The 20741-nt window shown below is 38.6% G+C and overlaps 1 protein-coding gene across 4 annotated transcripts in view; it reads left to right on the top strand.

The window, feature by feature from the left end:
• GRTP1 (growth hormone regulated TBC protein 1) overlaps positions 1-20741 on the top strand; it is a 34703-nt gene that overhangs the window by 10844 nt on the left and 3118 nt on the right. For 3 of the 4 annotated variants that reach the window (XM_053935555.1, XM_053935554.1, XM_053935557.1), the window contains 2 exons: positions 4544-4668; positions 6382-6478. The exons of the other annotated variant lie outside the window; for it this stretch is intronic. In XM_053935555.1, the coding sequence (XP_053791530.1) occupies positions 4544-4668; positions 6382-6478 (222 nt within the window). The remainder of the gene's footprint in view (positions 1-4543; positions 4669-6381; positions 6479-20741) is intronic. 4 annotated transcript variants of the gene reach the window in all.

Genomic DNA, 20741 nt, shown 5'->3' with positions numbered 1-20741 from the left:
TGTGACAGCTTGCATAAGGATCTGACTATGGATTGGATGACAGTTGCAGGATGACAGGGTCAGAAAAATAATTCAAACAATGATCATTGCTATTTCACTGGAGACGGAATATTTTACTATCAAAGCACGAAGAAGCTTCTCTGAAGCATCTCTGAAATTGTGAGTCGAAGTTAGGAATTTTCAGGTGAGTTTAAAGCATTTAACCATGCAAGAGGAAGGGGAAGAGCATTGTCAGCTCTTGTGGCTCTCTGTAAGAGGAGCCCTATCAGGTCATATCCAAACAGCTGCCTCATGTGGTCTTTGGTCTACTAGAACAGCTGAAGGGAGAACTGGAGGAGTACAGTGTGTAGTGACACTTCCTCAGAATGTTTTTCCCAGTCTCCAGTTATCTGCTGTTTTGAGAGTTGCCAAGACATATGCTGCATGTTTGTACCTAGTAATGCTGGATGGGAAAAAAAACCTTCTAGTTGCTCCTTTTTCATGTGTTTACCTTGCTTATGATTTTGCTGATTTGTGCTGTCTTAATGCTGTTAAGCATCTCCCTCTAAATTAAGAAACTTTTATCCTCCTGGGTTTATGCTCTGTATGGTAGCCATTTTATATCTGTGGTCTTCCTAGTTGCCATTCTTTTCTGTAATTTCTCTAATTCTGGAATCATCTTTTGGAGATGAAGGGGACTGGAATTTATGCATGTGCTTCTCAGATTTATACAGTGGCAATATTGTTATTTTGTAGGAAATCCTGACCCTGTTGGCTTTCTTGATTGCTGAAAGCTCTTGAACTTTGGTAGTAAGGGTTGTGAGGCTCAGTTTTTCTGACCTTAGTTAATTAAAAACTTGGCCTTAACTTAAAAAAAACCAGCCCCCCACAAGCCTCCAAAACAATTATAGTTGCAGGAAAAAGTTTGAGGATGACTGCTAAACACCCAGTTATAACAAATCTAAAATACCCTTTAAATATACTGTTCTTAGAAGTTGCAAATTTATAAAATTTATAACCTAACTTCATTATTCTGGATTTGCAGTGGAGTTTTTGAGTGCTTGTAGTTGGCAGTTGAAGTGAATTTTTGCTCTGCTCTCTACTGTGTAAAAAAAAGAAAAAAAATCACCTGCCTGGAAGCTCTTCAGAGCAGATGCACATCACATATGTAGCAATGGCAAAGAAATGACCGTAAGTGGAGTAGGATATGTTAGTTACAAAAATACTTGTGTAATTTACTGACCACCTGTTTCTTGGAGTGGGAAGTACTAGGATATGAAAATAAAAGTGCCATGGTTTTGGAAACGTTTCCAAATATGTATTCTTCAATTCAGCCCTCCCACTAAAACCACGTGCCAGTTCCCTTTCCCACCTCCAGTTGGAGGGACAAAAGGCAAAGATCACGGGTTGGGATTTACTGGAAACAGCAATGAGATATGAAAATCAACAGTAACAGCAACAATATTAATAACAAAATTATATGAAACAATTCACACAGAAGGAAAACAAATGATAATAGACAATACCAGGTGGCTCCCTCTGCAACTTTCTCAACTGGATGGAACCCCTTTTCCCTGGAAGACACTCCCTTTCCCAGGCTCCTGGCAATGATGAGGTGGTATAGAACAACCTCCAGGCCCTATAGCCACATCCCCCCCACCCCAACTACTGCAGAAATGATCTCTGTCCTGGCTGGGATCAGGACAAAAAGGAAGGGTGAGATAGCAAGGTGAAGAAGGTTGTTTTGTAGATGCATGACTTTTGAAGTACCCTAAGTAGGAAAAGCATGAGACTGGTTCCAAAAGTGTTGGTTTTCTGGACTGCGCTTTCAAATCTCTTTGCTCCAGAAATAGCATCAATGACTGTGGTTCTTGGTACCAAAATAGACATCTGTTTTATAAACTGAGGCTAATGTATTCTGCCTGTTTGTGTTACTGAATGAGGTTGAAATACTGCAGACCCATGAGAGGGAAGAAAGAATCCAGTGGTCTTCTCATGGTTGCTGCACAGAGATAAATCAGCAGGAAAGCTGGTTGTTTTATAGCAGCATAAAACTGCCAGCTCAGAGAGCTGAAAGATTGTAAAAAAATTGCTATTGGGATTTAATCTGAATTTACTACAAAAGAGTAGCTAGTTTTTCATTGTGACCTCCTTCCTGCATCTGTGCTTCCATACCTAGTTTATTTATAAGTATCAGATCTGCACATAATGAAAAGATAGTAGTAATTTGGGGATTTATCTAGCAGTGTGAGATTCTAATGTTCATTTTGCTGTTTGAAAAGAACCCTGATTTCCCCCCCCCCCCCCCCAAAACTGGACTAGTTTGAGGCTGTGTTCCTTTGGACAGTAATGTCTGTTAAGAGTGAAGTAGATTAATGGACAGTAGGTCAGAGGGTAGGCTGTGCAGAGCATGAGAAGGAGGTGTTTGTATGTCTTCCCTGGAACAGATATATTAAAGTGGATATAAGTGGTGAAGCCAAATGAACAGCCCTTGCCTGCTCCTTCCATTTGCCTCAAGTCATCTCTGACCTTCATCTCATAGCATGGTAAAACATTGGCTTGTGTGTGCCTGTGGGAGGGTTGAGTTCCCTCATCTTGAGTCAGAGGAGCCTCAGAACTGGAGGAGGAGGGAGAGCATGCAAATGGAGCAGAAAAAGCAGGATGGAGAGGGAATGGGATCCTCTGCTCCTTTGCTCAAAGGAATAATGTGGCACAAGGAGTCCTGTAAAACCGTGTTCCATATCTGCTATTAAGGGTCAAGCTTTTTAGCTCTTGTATCGTGTTTTTTCTCTCTATCCCCTCACCTTAAACTAAAATAGTGTTACTAAATATAAAGCAGAGTTTTAAATCCTTTATAAAACTAGGGAAGGCTTCCCCCAGTCCTTCTGGGAAAAAAAACATGCTCTGCAATCAGAAAACAAGTTGCAGCTGATTCTCTCAATTGCAGGTTGTGAAATTACAGATGAGTTCAGTTTGAGTAGTTAGTCCCTGCTTTGTATGTGATGGACTCGTCTTACTCTCCCCTCACCCCTTCTCTGCATAGCTGAGAAGAAGAGCCATGGCTAAAATTCAGCATTAATCTTTTCTGTAACATTCTGCATATACTTTAATAAAGAATAAATTCTGATTATGCAAATACTATGCTGCATAATCTTCCTACCAAGGAGAAACAAAAGAAATTTATTTATCCTGCAACTGTCTGTTGTTCAGGTCTTCTCAAAAATTGTCTTTTTCCTTGTGTTTCTCTTCTCATACACATAAGAGGTGAAGTGAAATATTTTCCTGCAAATGATTTGTTCCCTTTAAAAGGAAGAAATAGCAATTAGTGTGATAACTTCTTCATGCATGTGACTTCCACTACACTATTCATTATTTTGGGGATCTTTCTTCCTTTGGTTACTTATAGCTGAACTTTGTGTCAAAGCTGTAACAGACTTCTTCCTTTATGCTGAAAAAGGCTGATAAAAAGTGATAATTCTTAGGACATGAAGATCTCTACAGAAGTGCTGTTACTGAAGTTTGTTTTTAACTTTAACCCAATTTGTTGTTGTTAAGTATAACCCAAACAACTACTCATATTTTATTAGTAACTCTTGGGTTTTGAAAATCTGCAAAGTTACTTTTAGACATTTAAGTTGGAGAGAAAAATTATATTTAAAGATCAGATGCACAGCTCTGTGCAAGTGACCTTGGGTTTTCTCTTTATGCAGTGAAGCAGCCCAAAAATTAACTCTGCCTGTTTTTTTCCAACAACTAAGGGCTGTTTTGGGGTGACTAGCTCAAACTCACATGTCCAATTTTTAGACCTCTGTAAGGAAAGATGAATCCTACTATTAATGTTTGGTCTGAAAGAAATTAATGGCTGGAAATGTCAGTAATTGCATATTCCTTACTTGGTTAAGCATTGAGTTTGAAGCATGTGGAAATGTGCTCTGCTGCTTGGTTATCAGAAATCACTCCCATTCTTGATGATCTTGCACCAGTGAAGACACAACTCTTCTCATGATCACATAATGGAGAAATTTTAAATTTTTAAATTTTAAAAAGTGATTTCTAAGTGGAAGTCGGCAGCTGTGGGAGCAGGTCTGGGGTTTTTTGGCTGCTACTGTTTGGTAGAAGTTCACTGAGTAAGTAAATTGCAAGTTCATCTGATTTGTTATGAGAATGTGCTTTCCTAGAGGCAAACTCATTTCTTGCCACTTGACTTGATATGCTTGGCATGTCTTGTGTCTGTCAGTCTAAATACCTGGTTTGCTTTCATTTAAGACTGTGCAGTCAAACATGGAAGGAGTCCAATCTGCAGGAGAATTTCTTTAGGTCTGCTTGAAATTGGTTTCTGTACACTAATAGGATTATTCTTTCTAGGAATAGATTGTCCTTGAATGCAAGTGCCCTTTTAGCCAAAATAGAGGTAAAGCCGTTTCTTAACGTTAATTCGCCAAAACAGCAGTTCAATGAACCATAGTGAAGCTTCAGTTGTACTTCAGAAGACCTATAAAAGTTTTTTTTGGAAACTGACAAGGAACAACTCTTAATTTTGTTTTTTTTTTCCCGTTTTGTTTAGACATGAACAGAACATTTCCAGATAATGTAAAATTCCGCAAAACTGCTGATCCGTGTTTGCAACACGCACTCTACAATGTATTGGTAGCATATGGGCATCATAATAAAGCAGTAGGATATTGTCAGGTAGGTAATCATTGTTTTGTAAACAATGCTGCATTTCACCAGTGCTAACTGTTCTTGTCCATTTGAATGTGTGTTTTCAGAAGCACACCCACAAACTATTTCTGTTTATAAACTGGCCCTGGGAGGTTGGGGCGGGGTATGAATATCTTCAGGCAAATTCAGATATCCTTCTGAATTTCTCAGTGGCTGTTCTTGTAGACAGATTGATAATTTGGTTCCATTTGTCAGCTCCAACATAAGTAGTTGCTTTGGAGAGCAAGAGGAAGCGAATTTGCCTTTCCCTCGTCCTGCCAGCTTTCCCCAAACAGGCCTTGGTATGTATAAGGCATCATGAGGTCTTAATTTCCTGTGTTTTCACTCTCACATTTTTCAAAGTACAGAAAGACCAGCATTAATGTGGCATCATGTACTGCAGGGCTGGTAGCATTATTTAGTGCCATCTCCCAACATAGATAACACAAGTAGGAGGAAAATTTCTTTGGAATTCAACCTGATATTGCTTTGATGGCAGCTCAAGAAAGCTTCTGTTGTCACTGTCAGGTACTGTAAAGTTTCCTGTGGGACACAAAGAACATAAGTCGATTCATGATAGTCTTGACAGTCAAGGAAAAAAGTGTCTGTCTTTAAGATGCTTAAAGAAGCAGGCACTGTCATGAGCAAAATGTGTTTTCAGTTCACTTATTAAGTCCTCTTCTGTCTCCTCCACTTCCTGAGCAAGAACGTGTGTGCTAACATATAGCTCATTTTAGCTGAGAAAGTTATATAGTAAATACAACTACTCTGAAGTTGAAAGAATATGAACAGTATTTTTTTAAATCTTGAGAGGAGACTTAGAGGGACTTAAACTTACACTGAAGTCTCTAATTTTTTTTTTTCCTTGTGCACCCCAGCTAGTTTTAGTACAGAAATTTACTCCCATTCTTCAAAAGATGAATGATTTCTATTATTTTCAGTAATATGTATTTATCAAAAGATATTTTTAATATTTTGGTAATAACGGAAGGGGTAGAATTACGAATACTCAATTTTGCAAGTGTCTATATAGAGGTGGTTAAACACAACATAACACACAACTTCTAAACCATAGTAACTTCTACATGTCCAATTGTTAATAAAATATTTTGGTACCTTTACTGGTTAATGGGCTAATGAAAGAAGAATACTTAAAAAACCCTTGTGTGGATTCTTTGCACATCTGGTCTCCTCACAGGAACAATGCTATTAATGTATGTGTGGAGTACTGGAGGTATTATGGAAGAGAACAGTTTGTACACAGCCTTTAGATGAGTTAAGCAGCAAAAGCTGCTGGAACAGCAGCATTTTACTTAATGTGTTTGGGTCAGATGTTCTCCTACTGCAGCCTCACTATCTACCTGCAGGTTTGTTGTGTTTGTAGTGTTCATCTAATACAGCTGTGTTTAGGTTCTGATCAAGCAGCTTTCAGTTGCATTGGGCTTTGGAATTAAAAAAAAAAAAAAAAGCAAAATTGAAAGTATAGACTGATAAGCCTTTTCTTTTAATTTCCCTCTCCTTGATCTTTATTATTAATTCTTGTGTGTAGGTTTAGCAGGTTACTCAACCAGTGGCCTTCATCACTAGAATTGATTTAATATGTGTGGTTTGTAGAATTGTAGTAATTTAGCCCTTAATCAAAAGAAGTAAGCTAGAAACTCTTAAGGTAAGTGTATGCATCTCCAAACCTTTCTATTTCAGGGCATGAACTTCATTGCTGGATACCTGATTCTTATTACAAAGAATGAAGAGGAGTCCTTTTGGTTGCTAGATGCTCTTATTGGAAGAATATTGCCTGGTATGTTAAAAACATAGTTTTATTCATATATTGGAGCTTGGCTTTTACCTTTGCATTCTTCTCCAGCTGTAGACAGTATCTACATCTGGTCTGTTCAGTAGCTCTCTGATTTCCCTTGCCTGGATCTCTGGGGTTGCAGGAGGTGTTCACACAATCAATTTTGCCCCAAGTATAAGCTGAACCTCACTGCACATGTGAGGTAGTTTAAAACCAGAAGCAAACACCAGGCACTGCTATATTTTTTACTCCGGTGAAATGCATTTGGGAATGTTTTTTCTTGGGATTTAATTATAGAGGGAGAGTGTTTTTATCGTGAATTCCTATTAGCATTGCACAGGTCTGACTACAGATACACCTTTAATGTAGGTGGAAGGTCTCATTGGAAGACCAGTAGAAAATGGAGGACTGATTCCTTATTGGCCTAGTTTTGCTTTTGCACAGATTTTTATCTCAAATGGTTGGAGGTGGAATTCAGTATTACACTGTCAACTAGGTACTGGTCAAGGTTGATTGAAACTTTCACTTTTCCTTCTGTCTGTTCATGTTTGAGATTATGCAAAAAAAAATCGGTTCCCTATTGAATAGAAAGGAAAGATCTTGAGAAATAAAGAATAGCTGAAAGATTCTTTTTATGCTTTTGAATGACTGTAAGAAATTATTTTACATTGAATACACCATGTAGAACTTGGATTTTTCTTGTGTGGAAACAGTGGTTGGACTTTGTTTCCAGACTGAAAGAGTAGTGACAGGCAGGGAATGCTATGAGTTGTTAAATCAGTCTGCAAATATTTAACGTTATGCAGCCTTGAAGTTTACTTTCAAGCTGTAAAAATAGTCTAAAGAAATCAACTGACTGTTGCTTTTGTTCAGCCTTGAGAGCTCTAAGCTGTGCAAACAGGTAAGAGACAGGGCTGTTGTCTGCCCTGGGACCTGCCACTGCCTTGCATGGGTATTTGTGTGCTTTGACATCACTGTGTCAGGGATAAGGCACTCTGTAAAAGGCAGGTTTATTGTGAAGAGATGTGTGGAAACTCTTGCTGTTAATCCTTTCAATAGTCTTACACACTTTTTTTTTTGAGGCAAAGGAGGTAGAGTCAGAATTTTATGTTTGTTGTTTTTGGTAGGGAACTTAATTCACTTTATCGGAAAACCATTATTTTTATATATCCTTCTACACTTTCGGTGTAAAAGATACTTTTGGCAAAAGTTATTCTTATTTTTCCCTACTAGCTGTTGACTTTATCTTAGGCAGATAGCATTGGTGATGAGAAAAAAAATCATAACATGAAATGTAATTACTGTGTGTAAAGTAGGTGTATATTTACTCAAGTTATAGGTATATTTTTACTTTTCCGTAACAAGATTGTTGTTACTGACTTTAGCCTGGGTCCAAATAGGCAATCTGAATCTTCTATATAGTATGAATATTTGTATTGAATAATACAAGGCTTTATTGACAGAAAACTTGTTGCTGATGCTCTTTCTCCCCCCCCCAATTTTAAAGAATGTTTTTATCCCTTCTATTCCCACCACTCTCCAATATAGTTTGATTTGTATTTTTATAAAATTCAAAGCATGACAGATAAAATAATTGGCATAATTTCAGTGAAATACTGTGTGTGCATATGTGACTCAAACAGACCATATTCATAAAGCAACTCACTCAGGTAAATAATTACTGCCTTTCTGCTAACAGTGCAAGGTATTGCACATTTCAGTTTTAAGCCCTATAATTATTTGTTAGGGAATCAGAGAAACACCTCTCAAGATCTTGTAGATCTTGAATGTTTTCCAGGTTTTCAGACGGAAGACCAGAAATCAGTTTTGTTGGATCCCAGCAGTTTGATTAGGAAACATTTTTCCATTAGTTTGGTTGCTGATTTGGTTTTCTTGATTTGTTTGCATTATAATAGACATGTTTTCCCCCTGTCGTTGCACCAAATATGCCTCCAGGTCATGTCCTCATTTTTGAGTATATTCTGTCACTGCCAGTTAAATCAATGGTGCTTTAGGACAATTTACAAATCCATTCTCTGCTCTCTGCCGTGTCCCTGTGGGTGATTCTTCCCCTGCCCACATGCATTTAATTACATTAAACAGCCACTCCAGAACTGTGATGCTGACAGTGGTTTTCTTGGTCAGCAAACCAACTAAGCCAGCCACAGATCAATGACATTGATTGGAAAATGTACAGTGTGACAGATGGGAACATTCTGGGGAAGTGACAGAAGATGGGACTCCATCAGTAAAGGTTTTCTGGCTGAATTGTTCTGTTACATCCAAATGGAGATAATGCAGCTGAGAGAGAGCCAGTAAATTAGGCTTTGGTTGATTGGCAAGAGTTGTGTGCATGCCTTTCGTTTGGCTGAACTTTCATTGTCCAGCACTGCTGGATGCAGCTGGGTGAGGCCAGAAACTTCCTGCTTCTGCTGAGGGCAAGCCCACACATTTCTGCCTGTTGTCTGTCAGCTGCTCAGCCAGGGATTTGGAGGGATTATCATTTAAACACAGCAAGGGGGAAGAGAATTATTTGTTTAACTGAAGTTTTGGTGTTAGCAAGTTTTTTTTTATATTCCCAGGCTCATTCAGACAGATGGCTGGAGCAGACAGCAATGCCCACAAGAAGCAGTATAGATTCAATACAAGCTCAGAGTGATGTGCCTGCAGTTTGTACACAGCATAGCTCTGATGTTTCTGTTCTATTCTGTTCATTATTCTGATCCTCTTTGAGAAGTTTTGGGGATTTTTTTTGTGCTTTTAAGGAAAGAGTGGGGAGATTGATTTAGAAAGCTTTGGGTAGGTAGGACCTTTTAACTGTGATACCTCAGTATGTAAGTAAAGGAGTATACTTGTAATATTTTACATATTTGTGATTAAATGGTGAGATTATGAGAAGAAAAACTCAACAATTTGGTTTCACTTTAGCATGACACTTATATATATATATATAAGAATAATCCTCTCTCCCACCTTCAGTGCTCTCAGTCTGGAAGCAATTGTGTATATCAATGTATTCTCTAACAAATCTACTGGACCATTATACTGGAGTTACTCTTACTGAAAACTAGTTGTAGAGTACTTCTGTGATTGAGAGAGGTCTCATGAGTTCTACCCCATTCATAGCCAATTTTGATATCCTTTTATTCTAGTGTTAGTGCTAACTTTTGGGGGTGAGAAAAGTCTCCCTCTCTTTTGTGCTTACTTTTCATGTACTTGTAGGATGCAGTCAATTAATTTTGGAGGCTTTTTGTATGGCTATGCTCCTTCAGTCAAACTCTTCTCTTGCATGAAACTTTTCTCTGTTCCTGTTTTAGCCTGATAATTAGTCTGTATGCTTGATTTTTTTTTTAATTTTTATTTTTGTAAACCTGATCACAATGGCACACTTATTTTTTGGTTGAGAATCAGCTAGTGCCTTGTGCAGTGGCTCTTTTCACAGTGGAAAATGTTTTGCTTAAGAGAGAAAAGCTGTAGGATTTCCCTTACCTTTTTTCCCTAGTGGCACTCTGGTTTTGATTTGTGATCTCCATCATAATGCATGTGCTGTTCCTTCTCTCTCATTGTCAACAGATGTTTTTTCCACAGCATTTAGGAATTCATAACACCTCTTTGCTGAACTTCATTTGCACGTTCTTGTTATTTTAAATGCCATCATGACTCTTACTCCAGTCTTTCCACTGTTACTTTGTTGTACTTTGTGTATAGTATCTCTTAGTTTAGTGTTGTCAACAAATACCAGCTTTTTCTTTTTCTCCAATATTCTTAATAAATATCTTAAATGAGGTGTAGCATTCTTCAAGAAGAATCAGTCTAGCAATCTTCCTTCAGTCTCATTACTTTTTAGCAGGTTCTTCTAAAATTTTTTTACCCATGTGTACTGCCTGGTTGTTTATTAAAAATAAAAAGAGCAGAGTTTTGAATGATTAAATGGTCACCAAAGTAGCAGACTGCACTGAAGTAACTGACATTAGCTGCAAGTGCACAAGGTGCAAAGCGAGGTGCCACTCTTTTTAGGTGATCACACACTACATTATTGGTGTGTAGTATAGTGACTGCTGGTTAAGGCAAGTGGCTGCATGCTGAGATAAGATATCTCCCATGTTTGTTCAGCTCTCTGGCTTGCAGTTGTATCAGCCAGAGACTCACAGGTTGCACAAGAGATAAGGCACAGTAAGAGACATGAATATTTGAAGTGAATGGCATCATAGCTACATAGCAAACTCTTGAATATCCTCCTCTTTGGAGTGGTTCATGTTATAATAATCTTTTGAGTCCCATCATACCGACTTCCAGGTTTGAAGGAAAGGACCACTTGGGAAATGTAGAAGGCTGTACTAAGCTGTAAAGTATTTCTGTGTAGACTGTTTGCTTTTAATTGCAGTTGAGCCTGTATTTATTTTGTTCTTGTGGCTGAATTTATTTAAATACCCTAACTGGGTATTGCCAGGGAACCTCTGAATGCAGAACTGGCTTGGCAGCCGCATCTTTTCAGATCTGCGTCTCCAAAGGGAGTGGACCTCTTCACAGGAAGTGTTTTTATTTAGCTGTGCAGGCAGAAAACCTGCCTGCTAGACCTAAACTGAGCTGAATTTGCAGCCTAAGATGGGGACTGTTGTGTTGAAAAGCATTTCCTTTCAGAGAGAAGACCTGAGCACCTCAAGCATGTACTTTTGGTGTGGAAAGCTGCTTTCAAGGCTATGTGTGACATGCGTGACACCATGTTTGCAAAGTTGTTTTTGACAACTGAGCTTTTTTTTATAGTACCAGAAAATTTCAGTAGATTGATCAGTTCTGGGTTGCTTCTTTATCTTCTTCCTCTGGCAGCTCTCAGCTACAGGTGTGAGTTGGCAGGATTCTCACTCATCCACTGAGTTCCTCTGTGATTGCATTTGAAGCTATAGTGGTGTGCCCCTCTGGCCTCCAGCATCACATCTGGTACTCAGAGACAGGAGCATTTTGCTGGTCAGCTGAATAATTAAGAGTTTTGAAATACGGGACTCCATCATGTTCTACTATTAACCCCCAGCCACAATGAAAGCATTAGTGTTTGAGCATTAGAGGTCAGTTGAATATACCTAGGAATTAAGCATGCAGTGTCCTGTTAAGCTGAAGGTGGAATGAAGGAGTCGTGTGCCTGTATTTAGAAACCATGATAAGCCTGAAATCCTCATTACTTACAAATCTGAACTGCTAGGGGATTTGTGTGACTTGAGCAAGCAGGAAATAAGCAACTGATGGGTTTTTTTTCTTTAAAATTACACAGGTATTTATACATTTGAAATAATTTATTTACTTTCTGTATCATATTTCTCTCCCACCCAGTCTCAAACCTCATCAATAAAAGAACAATCTCATTATTTAGTAGGTGTGTTTTAGGTGGCTGGGTGGAACTCTTACACTTTCGTATGAAACAGAAGTTTCCTGTACGTGACAAGAATATCCATGCTGTCAACCTTACTTTTGTGAGGAAACATGCAGCAGAAGCACCCCAGTGTTTAAAAACACTGAAGAATATTGTGTTCCTTGATATGTGTCTTTACACTACTGTATTTACACTATTCCACCAAGGCAAAGTCAAGAATGCCTCCTTCATTCTGACAAGCAAGCCTTCATTGATATAATTTGATTATGTTGAACTTAAAGTATCTTCAGTAGGCCATCCATGGCACTACTCTATGTGGGACTGCAGCCTTTGGCTGTCTGCACAGACAGTGCTATTTGCTTGTTTATCTACCCAGTAAATCAAAGTTTCATCCCTTTCAAAAGCCATCAGCAAAATAACTTGTCAAATGAAATCTTAATTCAGCTAGGACTGATCAAAGGTAGAATTCCATGGCTGCATGCAAAGGAGCAAGTTATGTAGAGTGGCATAAACACAGAGGTGTGGGTTTGGGAGAAGAGGTTCTGGGTTTTTTGTAACATGTAAGAACCTATTAGTGGCCAAGCCTTAGTATGCAGCACAAGGCTTTCTCAGTTTGTGCTTTATATTTTATTAGAGTAGCCATGTTGGAGGGAAGTTCTATTTTCTTTTTTAATATTTATTTTATTTCTATCTAATGGCTTGAGTTATGAAAGCACTCATGCATGTGGTATTGAAATGATACTTTTGACAGAGCCATCTCCATGCTAAAGGGACTGTGCTGTTCTACCTGCAGAGTTAATGCAGCAAAGTCACAGCAGCTTTTTTTGATTTTTACTTTTTGATGGTCAGCTAGGGCTCTGTATGTTCAGTTACAATTTTAATAGATGAGCCTTCCTGAATATGTCACTTAGACAGTAAGAAGCATAACATATCAGCTGACAAATGTATGATGGGTTATACGTGCTCAAAGCAGATCCATATATAGTATACAGTTTTGTATTTTAACTTGTAAACCCCCATAAAATGTATTAATATGCTTGAAATTATTTGTGTATTAAGTACCAAGATTCATAAAACTGGAAATGTAACTGAAAATCTAACTTTCCATACAAACAGCCAGGTGAGGAAATAGTAGTAATTATTCCCATTGTGGCCTTTCAGTACTTAAAGAGAACTTTAAAAAAAGGTGGAGAGCAACTTCTTACAGGAGCAGATAGTGATAGGACAAGGGGGAATGGTTTTAAATTAAAATAGGGAACACTTAGATTAGATGTCAGGAGGAAATTTTTTACTCAGAGGATAGTAAGGCAGTGGAACAGGCTGCCGAGAGAAGTTGTGGGTGCCCCATCCCTGGAAGTGTTCACAGCCAGGTCAGAATATCTGAGAGATCCCAGACTTGGTTTGAAAGAGCAACCCTGCCACCACTGCTAGTAGTGTATTCGCACTGTAAATCAGTCTTATTAAAAACACTTGCTATATTTTTTAATTGAAATTCGAGTTGTCCTAATTTGCAGATATTGCTTTTTTTTTAAGACTTTCTCCTATTATACTGAAAAGCCCACAATGCCTGGTGTGTTTTCTCTATGAAGTTGTTAACTTTGCTTATAATTTTTCTTGCATAAATGCTACAAATAAACAGGTTCCTTACAGAACTTTAGTTTTTCTAAATATGACCTTTTCTTTCATGTCTTCTCCAGTTCTTCAATTCTCTGCCTGAACTGCAAATATCAGAGCTGGGTGCAGTTTTCTAACCTCAGTTTTGTTAATGTCATAATCAGACATGATATATTCTCTCGTCAGCAGTGAATATATCCAAGGATTGATTTGGCTTTTTTGAGCTAAGATGTGCTTACTCTGGATTTATTGTATTTGTATCTTGAGATACTGCAAAATTGAGTTTTTTCAAAAGTTCAACTGTATTAAGTGTTGGGTTTTTAAAAATATGTCATAGTAGAAAGATGCACTGACAGCAGGCTTTGATACTGCTTCAAAATATAGTATATAGTGTACATGCAGCATAAGTGGCAACATAATCTCTTGATGTAAGGAGATGTGCTTTGGGAGTAAAGGAAATTAAATTAAGAAAATCATGTACAGTAGTAACTTTTGTCTACCGCAGTGTACAGGATGTGAGTGTTTAGTTTGAGAGATGCTTAGAAAATGCAACCTTGGTTGCACTAGAACCATATGTGTTGGTCCAGCTCTCTGTTTTAAGATGCTTCTGTCTCAGTCTCAAGTAATGTGCTTAGTGGCCTCCATGGTGTGACTGTAGCTTTCCTGTGAAGAGCTGATGAAAATATAACACTGGGGGTTTCTTACGCATGAGAGGATATCACTGCTGTGTTTTGTGCTGAGGTATTAAGAATAACTTGTTTGTGTGGTCAGCTGATAAAATACCTATTCTTCCTAATCCTGCGGAGGAGTTAAAAACACAGATCCAGGAATCCTTATTCAGCTGAAGTCATCAGTCATTAAGACTCATTATACAGTTGTAAGCTTTTTTTTAAGAAGTTTGTTTCCTCAACAGGCATGATAAGCAGTTGTAGTTTTCAATGCTCGTTCTTGAATTTCCTCTTGGTTTGAGGACATCAGTGATAAAAGTCTGTCAAAGGGTTTTGTGAGTTAAAAGCCTTGGCTCCTGGTCAGCCCCATAAGCTGCAGACTTCTCCAAAGCATGCAACTCTTTAGACAGGCACAATTCATGGGGTGCAGTGACTGGAGTCAGGCCAGGCTATTTGGAAACAGCTGGGTGGGGAATATTTTGTTGGTGCCTGTCAGCTCAGTGATACTGTGAAAAAACTGCTATCGGCAAACGTAGCCATTCCACTGGTAGTGGATACAAAGAGCCGAGAGAGGGAAGAGAGGAGAGCTGGCCAACAGTATTTTGCTCAGTTATATCTAAGCTATATGGGAGTGGTTTGGTATTTATAACTTTAAGCTGGACTAGTTTTAAATGATGCAAATGTCTCTACTGAGCAACACATAATAGAGCTGGTATGTAAATAAATAAATTAGCCAATTTCATTCTCTGTAACTAGAATGTCTGAAAGTTGCATTTGTGTTTTCCAAGCATGCTGCTAACTTCAGTTTGTTTCTCTAGGGGGTTGCACATGAAGTCTTTGTTTCTTTGTATTTCTTGTTTATTTCTTGTTTATTTCTTGTATTTCTTTGTATTTCATCTCTGTCTTCTGTAATGTCTGGATGGATGACATCTTTGCCTGCCTTTTCATTGTCTTTCTAATTAACAAGCATCCTTCTTCAGTTTCCAAATGGCAGGTAGCTACTACATCTGCTCAGAATCCCACTGTGCTCTGTGAAATGCAAATGGGAAACCAAAAGCTCTTTCAGCTCCCTGGGATCTATTTTCCAAGTTTGGGACTAGAAGCAGAAGATGAATACAGGCAGATGGCATTATGTAGAAACAAACACTGCCTTTTTGTGCTGCTGGAAAGGTGTTAATAGTAAGTCATTTCTCAAGATACATTACTCTAAATTCTTTGTAATCTCAATACCAGCCAATACGGATCTATGAAATGCTTGCATTCCCATTTTTAAGATAGCTCAGCCATCCAAGATAAATTTGATTTCCTTATATTTTCTTAAAGCCAATGTTAAATTTGAATGATACAGCTAATGCTGGTTGTGGTGTGAGTTCAGTACCCCAGGACAGAAGTTCAGTCAGTTTAGTTTGAAGGAAGAAATAAAATATAGCTTGAGCCTGTTGCTTGGTTTTTTGGTTTTTTTGTTTTTGTTTTTTTGTTCCCTGGAAAATTAGGAACTTGTGTTTTTAAAAAAACGTAGTTAAGATGTTTTAGCTTGCCATTTAACCACATATTTGCAAGATATCATTCTGGCCAGGACACTTGTAGGGGTCATTCTGGCCTGATACTGCAAAAAGAATTGGAAGTACTCTTGGGTTTCCTGCTTTTCCTATTGTGGCTTTCTGATTTCTTCCCAAATGTATGTTGTTCAATTTTTAATGTAAGGCTCATGATGTAAATACTTAGAAGACACAAAAGCTGGTATGTTTTAAGTGTTTGTATTTTTCCCCTACAAATTCACATGCTGGAATCTGTTTTGGGTTTGACTTGAAACATAGGAAATGTAGAACCGAGTGCTTTTCATGAAATTCTGTTCATGGAAACCTCTGAATTTTTGTGCCAGCCCTTAGGCCTGCTCTATTTCCCTCCTGGATTCCAGTGAGGTCTGGTAGCAAACGGTATTTCCAGCAAGGAGATGTTCTTGAATGGTGCTTGGTAGTATAAAAATTAACTATTTCTGCTACTATGGGAGAAGAGAGAACATTATCATCATCTCACACACACCCATCCACCCCAGTTCTCATGGACATTTATGAACATATTCTTGTGAATAAAATACTTTGCTTTGTGTAGACTGTGAGAAAAGTTAAACCAGCCAGTTTTTAACTTTCCAGTTGGTTTGGATCTCCAAGACAAATCATTCTGTTCCAGGCTGGGCTGTGTAGGCTCTTGAAACAATAGAAATGCTGGAAGATAAGCAGCAGAACAGAGGTGTTGTTTTGGGTATTTTTGTAACACTTACAAATTTAGCTCCACTAAGAATTTGTATATTTACCCTGACATACACACAACAGACTGGAAGGATTTTTTTTTTTAACTTCTGTAGTTCTTGACTCCTAGAGATAATTTAAGACTATAAGAGTATTGCTTCTTAAACTTTTATTTTTGGAACCTCTTAATCTATTTGTAACAGAGAACAAGGTCATAGAGTCCCTACAAGCTTTATCCTTATTTCCTACAAATCTTATTATTGTTCTGGAGCACAAGCAGCCAGTTATGTCTTAGTCCTGGACATTCTGGTAAGATCCAGAGGTGCTAACTATTGTGACCAGGAGACAATGAAATGTAGTGCCAGGACAGACTCCAGCTCAGTGACTGCATGCCACAGGCAGTGCAGTGTTTGTAACAAAAAGCCCTTTGAACAAGGGAAAAAGTCCCTTCGTGTTGTCACCTGTGTGGTACAGTAGCAATAAAGTGGCTGGCAGCTGGTGAAGCTGGCTTTTCCTGTTTGCTGCTTGACTCCAAGAAGAAGCAGCTGATGATCCCAACAGATCTACAGGGCTACACTGCTGTTCAAGGTCAGGATTTTGATGAGGAAGGAGCACTTAGCAGGATGAATTCCATGTAGGATGCTGCCCACATTGCCCTCTGTTACACTCTCAGGCACTCCTAAACTTAGCAAGGCATCCAAAATCCATAGGCAGGTATTGGGAACAGATTGGGCAAAGCACAGGGGTAAGCAGCAAAGGGAAAGCTGAGAGGAATGTACAGAAAGCCTTTGATCAGTTTACAGAAGCACTTGAAAATGCATACTGAGAAACTTGATTTTCATCTAGATATTCTTCTGGAATTTAGTAATAAATTAATAATACAATAATAATTTATAATGCAATATTTCATTTGTTGCCTTCCAGAAAATCTGATGAAAAATAATGTAGTGTGTGATCACCTACAAATTATCACTTCCATTTGACCATTTGAAGAAAAAAGGGAAACAACCTGGCTATGTGGTTTTTTTCCAGGGAATGATATTTTATCAGAGGACATTCCTATAAACCACCTAGATCAACAGATATCAACAATATAATTAGCCTATTTTTTAATTAGTAAGTGGCAGATTGGGAGCAGTTACTAACTCAGGTATGTTCTGGGTCATCAGCTGCTCAGTATTTTGCCAGATTATCGAGAGGGGAAAAATAATTAAGATGCTAATTAAATGTGGACCATGCAAATCTAAAAAATGCAAACAATTTGTAAGATGTAAGATATAAGTTATGTAAGGCATATAAAGCTAATGTGTTTCACTGGTAGATGAGTAAAAATAATTGCCTGCACTGTATTTTCTGAAAAACAGCTTTGTGGTGTGGGGGAGAGGCAGGCTTGTGTAGACTTGGTTGTAAACAAGGATATTTTGACTTCTGGGCAGCAGAGCAGCCAATTATAAAATATTAAGAAAGTAGGGCACACAGTGAAGCATTTGCAGCAAGGGAGCGCTGCAGGATTTTTGCTGAGGGGACATTTGCAGAAGGCTTAATGACTGGGAATCCCTAGTAAATAATAAGGGAATAGAAAAGCCATGTAGGTTAAATGTTACCAAGCACATAGGCACTGAACCAAGTTACAAAATCATTTTCCCTAGTGAAACCAGACATGGACTGTGAAAGGTGTTCCTTGTAAATGATCTATGGGTAAGTTTTGCACAAATATGAGGTCCTCCAGGAATGTTTCTGAAGGATTTGGAAATGTGGCTTTCCCAATTTGAAGAGCTAATTTGATGTATATACATTTATGTATAAAAGTATATATACAGGAAAAATAAATAGAAAATTGTAATTGCATATTATGTGTAATAATTATAATTAACACCTACATGAACTATAATTAACATACAATAATTTCATCTAAGTATGTCTTGAGTGCAGGTTCTTTTAACCTAACTTCTGTTGTGAACTGACAGCTAATATCCCTGAAAACCCCTGCTACTCAGTTATTGGCATTTGCATAAATTGTTAATCACTCCTCCCACTGGTTCTGCAGCAGCCCTGGGCTGAACATTGCAGTGCTGTGTACCAGGGCACATGGGAGCTGCTCCTGCTCCACGAGGAACAGCAGGGGGCTGCCCCAGATAGATGAATGGTTCCTTTTTTCTTCCTCTCCAGCAGTACAATCTAACAGACTTGAATGAAAGTTTAATCTACACCAAAGCTTCCTGGCTGCTTCAGTAATTTGTGGAGTGATGTATCCACGTTGCCTGTCTGTTAACTTTTTGCTTCCCACCTCTCAAAGAGCTGGGTATGTGTCCAGTTGTGTTCCTGAGATCTTGACATTTACTTTGCTGTATGGATTAAAAATAGCAGCTGCTGGTTGGTTTCAGCATATCAGATGATTGCAGCACAGCAAGTGGGCTGCTGTCCTTCCTCCTGAGGACATTTGCCAGTGGTAACTTGAAGTTTTCAGTACTCATGTGTTTCAGGAGCACAGATAAAGAGGAAAAAATGGTTTGTGGATATATGAGAGAAGGCAGGATAGGAAAGGGCTTGTTCTGTTACTTGTTATTTGAGATGTGATTAGATTTCACTTGCATTAAAGCAGCGTTCTAAAAAATATGTACTCAGCCAATTAATGTTACTGTTACTGCATTCCAGTTCAAAAATGAGCACAGCACTAATACAACATATGCAGAAAGAGAGGGTTTTGTGTTGGCTCTGAGGTCATGGTGTGTTTTCAGTACACTTTTCCATGGGATTACTTGTGTTTAAGCTGTTGGAGCTTTCCCTACAAACAACTGAAAGGAAGATGGTTAAAGAATATATATCAGTGGCAGTGACTCTTAGGTCTGTAGAGGAGTTTTACATCTCAGACTTCAGGGGTAACAAAGGATCCCAGAGAGAAAGCTAGGTTCCTAAAGATTGAATGTGATGCTTTGTAGTACTGTTAAAAACTCCTATACATGTTCTAGAGTTTGGACAGAGCAAATGTAGAGCAAATAGCTCAAGGGGTGGGAAGTCTGTTCAGGAAAACCTTTGGCATAGGAAAGAGTGAAATACTAAACTGTTCTTGTGAAATTAGACATTTAAGTGGTTATAGATGTACTTCATACTTTGGAAGTATTTTTAAACTTACCTGTGGCACTGGGAGGTTTTATTAGAATTATTTCAGGCAAATAGACTTCACTCTGATTCCTTCACCTTTATATGAACCATTGGCCTATGCTGTGTGTCTGGGGACATTGGCAGAAACCAGTTAAGACACAGAAACCTGAATTGCAGCTTTCCAGAATCAGTGAAGGAAAGAATGGCATAGAAAGTGCTTGTGTCACCACTGGTTTCTTTCCATAACAAAGGTTAACATAGGTCTTGTCAGCAAAGTGCTTGTGAACTATCACAAGTTGCTTCCCAGGACTGGAGTGGCCAAGTCCAGCTTAAATGTTTCTCTCAACATTCAAACCCAAAATACGAATTTCTTAAACATGTGTGTAGTTCTTGTGTCATACTGGGGCATTTGAATACTTAGGCATTCAAACAACATATTTTTCTTCCCTTAAATATACCCAAAGCTACTCATTTATAGAGCTGAGATGCTTGTTATTCAGCCTGCACCTTGGTAATGAAAATGCTTACCCTGACAAGCAGGCTGTGGACTGACAGCCAGAGAGTGCTCTGTTGTTCTTAATGGTGAATTTACCAGTTACTGCAGTGACCACAAGTGCAGGAATGCAGGTCTTATTTCAGTCCCTGTCTTGCAGGTAAATTAAGTAGGAAGAGATGTTGCCTGAGGGATCTGTCACTCACTTCCTTTCAGAATTATTCTCTGAAAAGTGGGATTTTCTTGGCTCAGAGAAAGGAGAGAAAAACTCCTACCTTAATGGCTAGGTCACACCTAGGAAGATGGGGAGTATCTGGCCTCCAGCACCCCTGCACTCTGCAGAATTTGCATTTCTAGTTTGACTGGACCTGGTCTAAAGGCTGGAGGTTATTGCGGTGGTTTGGGTATTTTGTTACCTCTCTGGATGTTATGTGGACTAGGAGTTGTGCAGCCCCCCACACAGAAGGAGGTGGTGGTTGTATTGAACTGTTTAAATATTAGTAACACTTTTGTAGTTTAAGCTAGCAGTCAAAAACCATCTAAATGATCCTTCCTTGGGAAGGAAGAATGCACTGCCAAAAAACATCAGAGAGGAAGAAGATGCTTCAGTAGGCATGAATGAAGTGTTTACACAGGGATCAGCTTGGCTGAAAGAGCAGCACTCTACAACCACAGTGCAGAGATCTTCATGCTGTGGGTTAATTTACTTCACCTTGGGATTCCTAGGCTCAGTGTGCCTTTATACATTCAGCTGCAGAGGACATTCTCTTCAATT

Source organism: Vidua chalybeata, chromosome 2 (assembly GCF_026979565.1).
Source record: "Vidua chalybeata isolate OUT-0048 chromosome 2, bVidCha1 merged haplotype, whole genome shotgun sequence".
Lineage (NCBI taxonomy): Eukaryota > Metazoa > Chordata > Aves > Passeriformes > Viduidae > Vidua > Vidua chalybeata.
The sequence above is the reverse complement of the archived record's forward strand: the minus strand, read 5'-3'. Positions and strand labels throughout refer to the sequence as shown.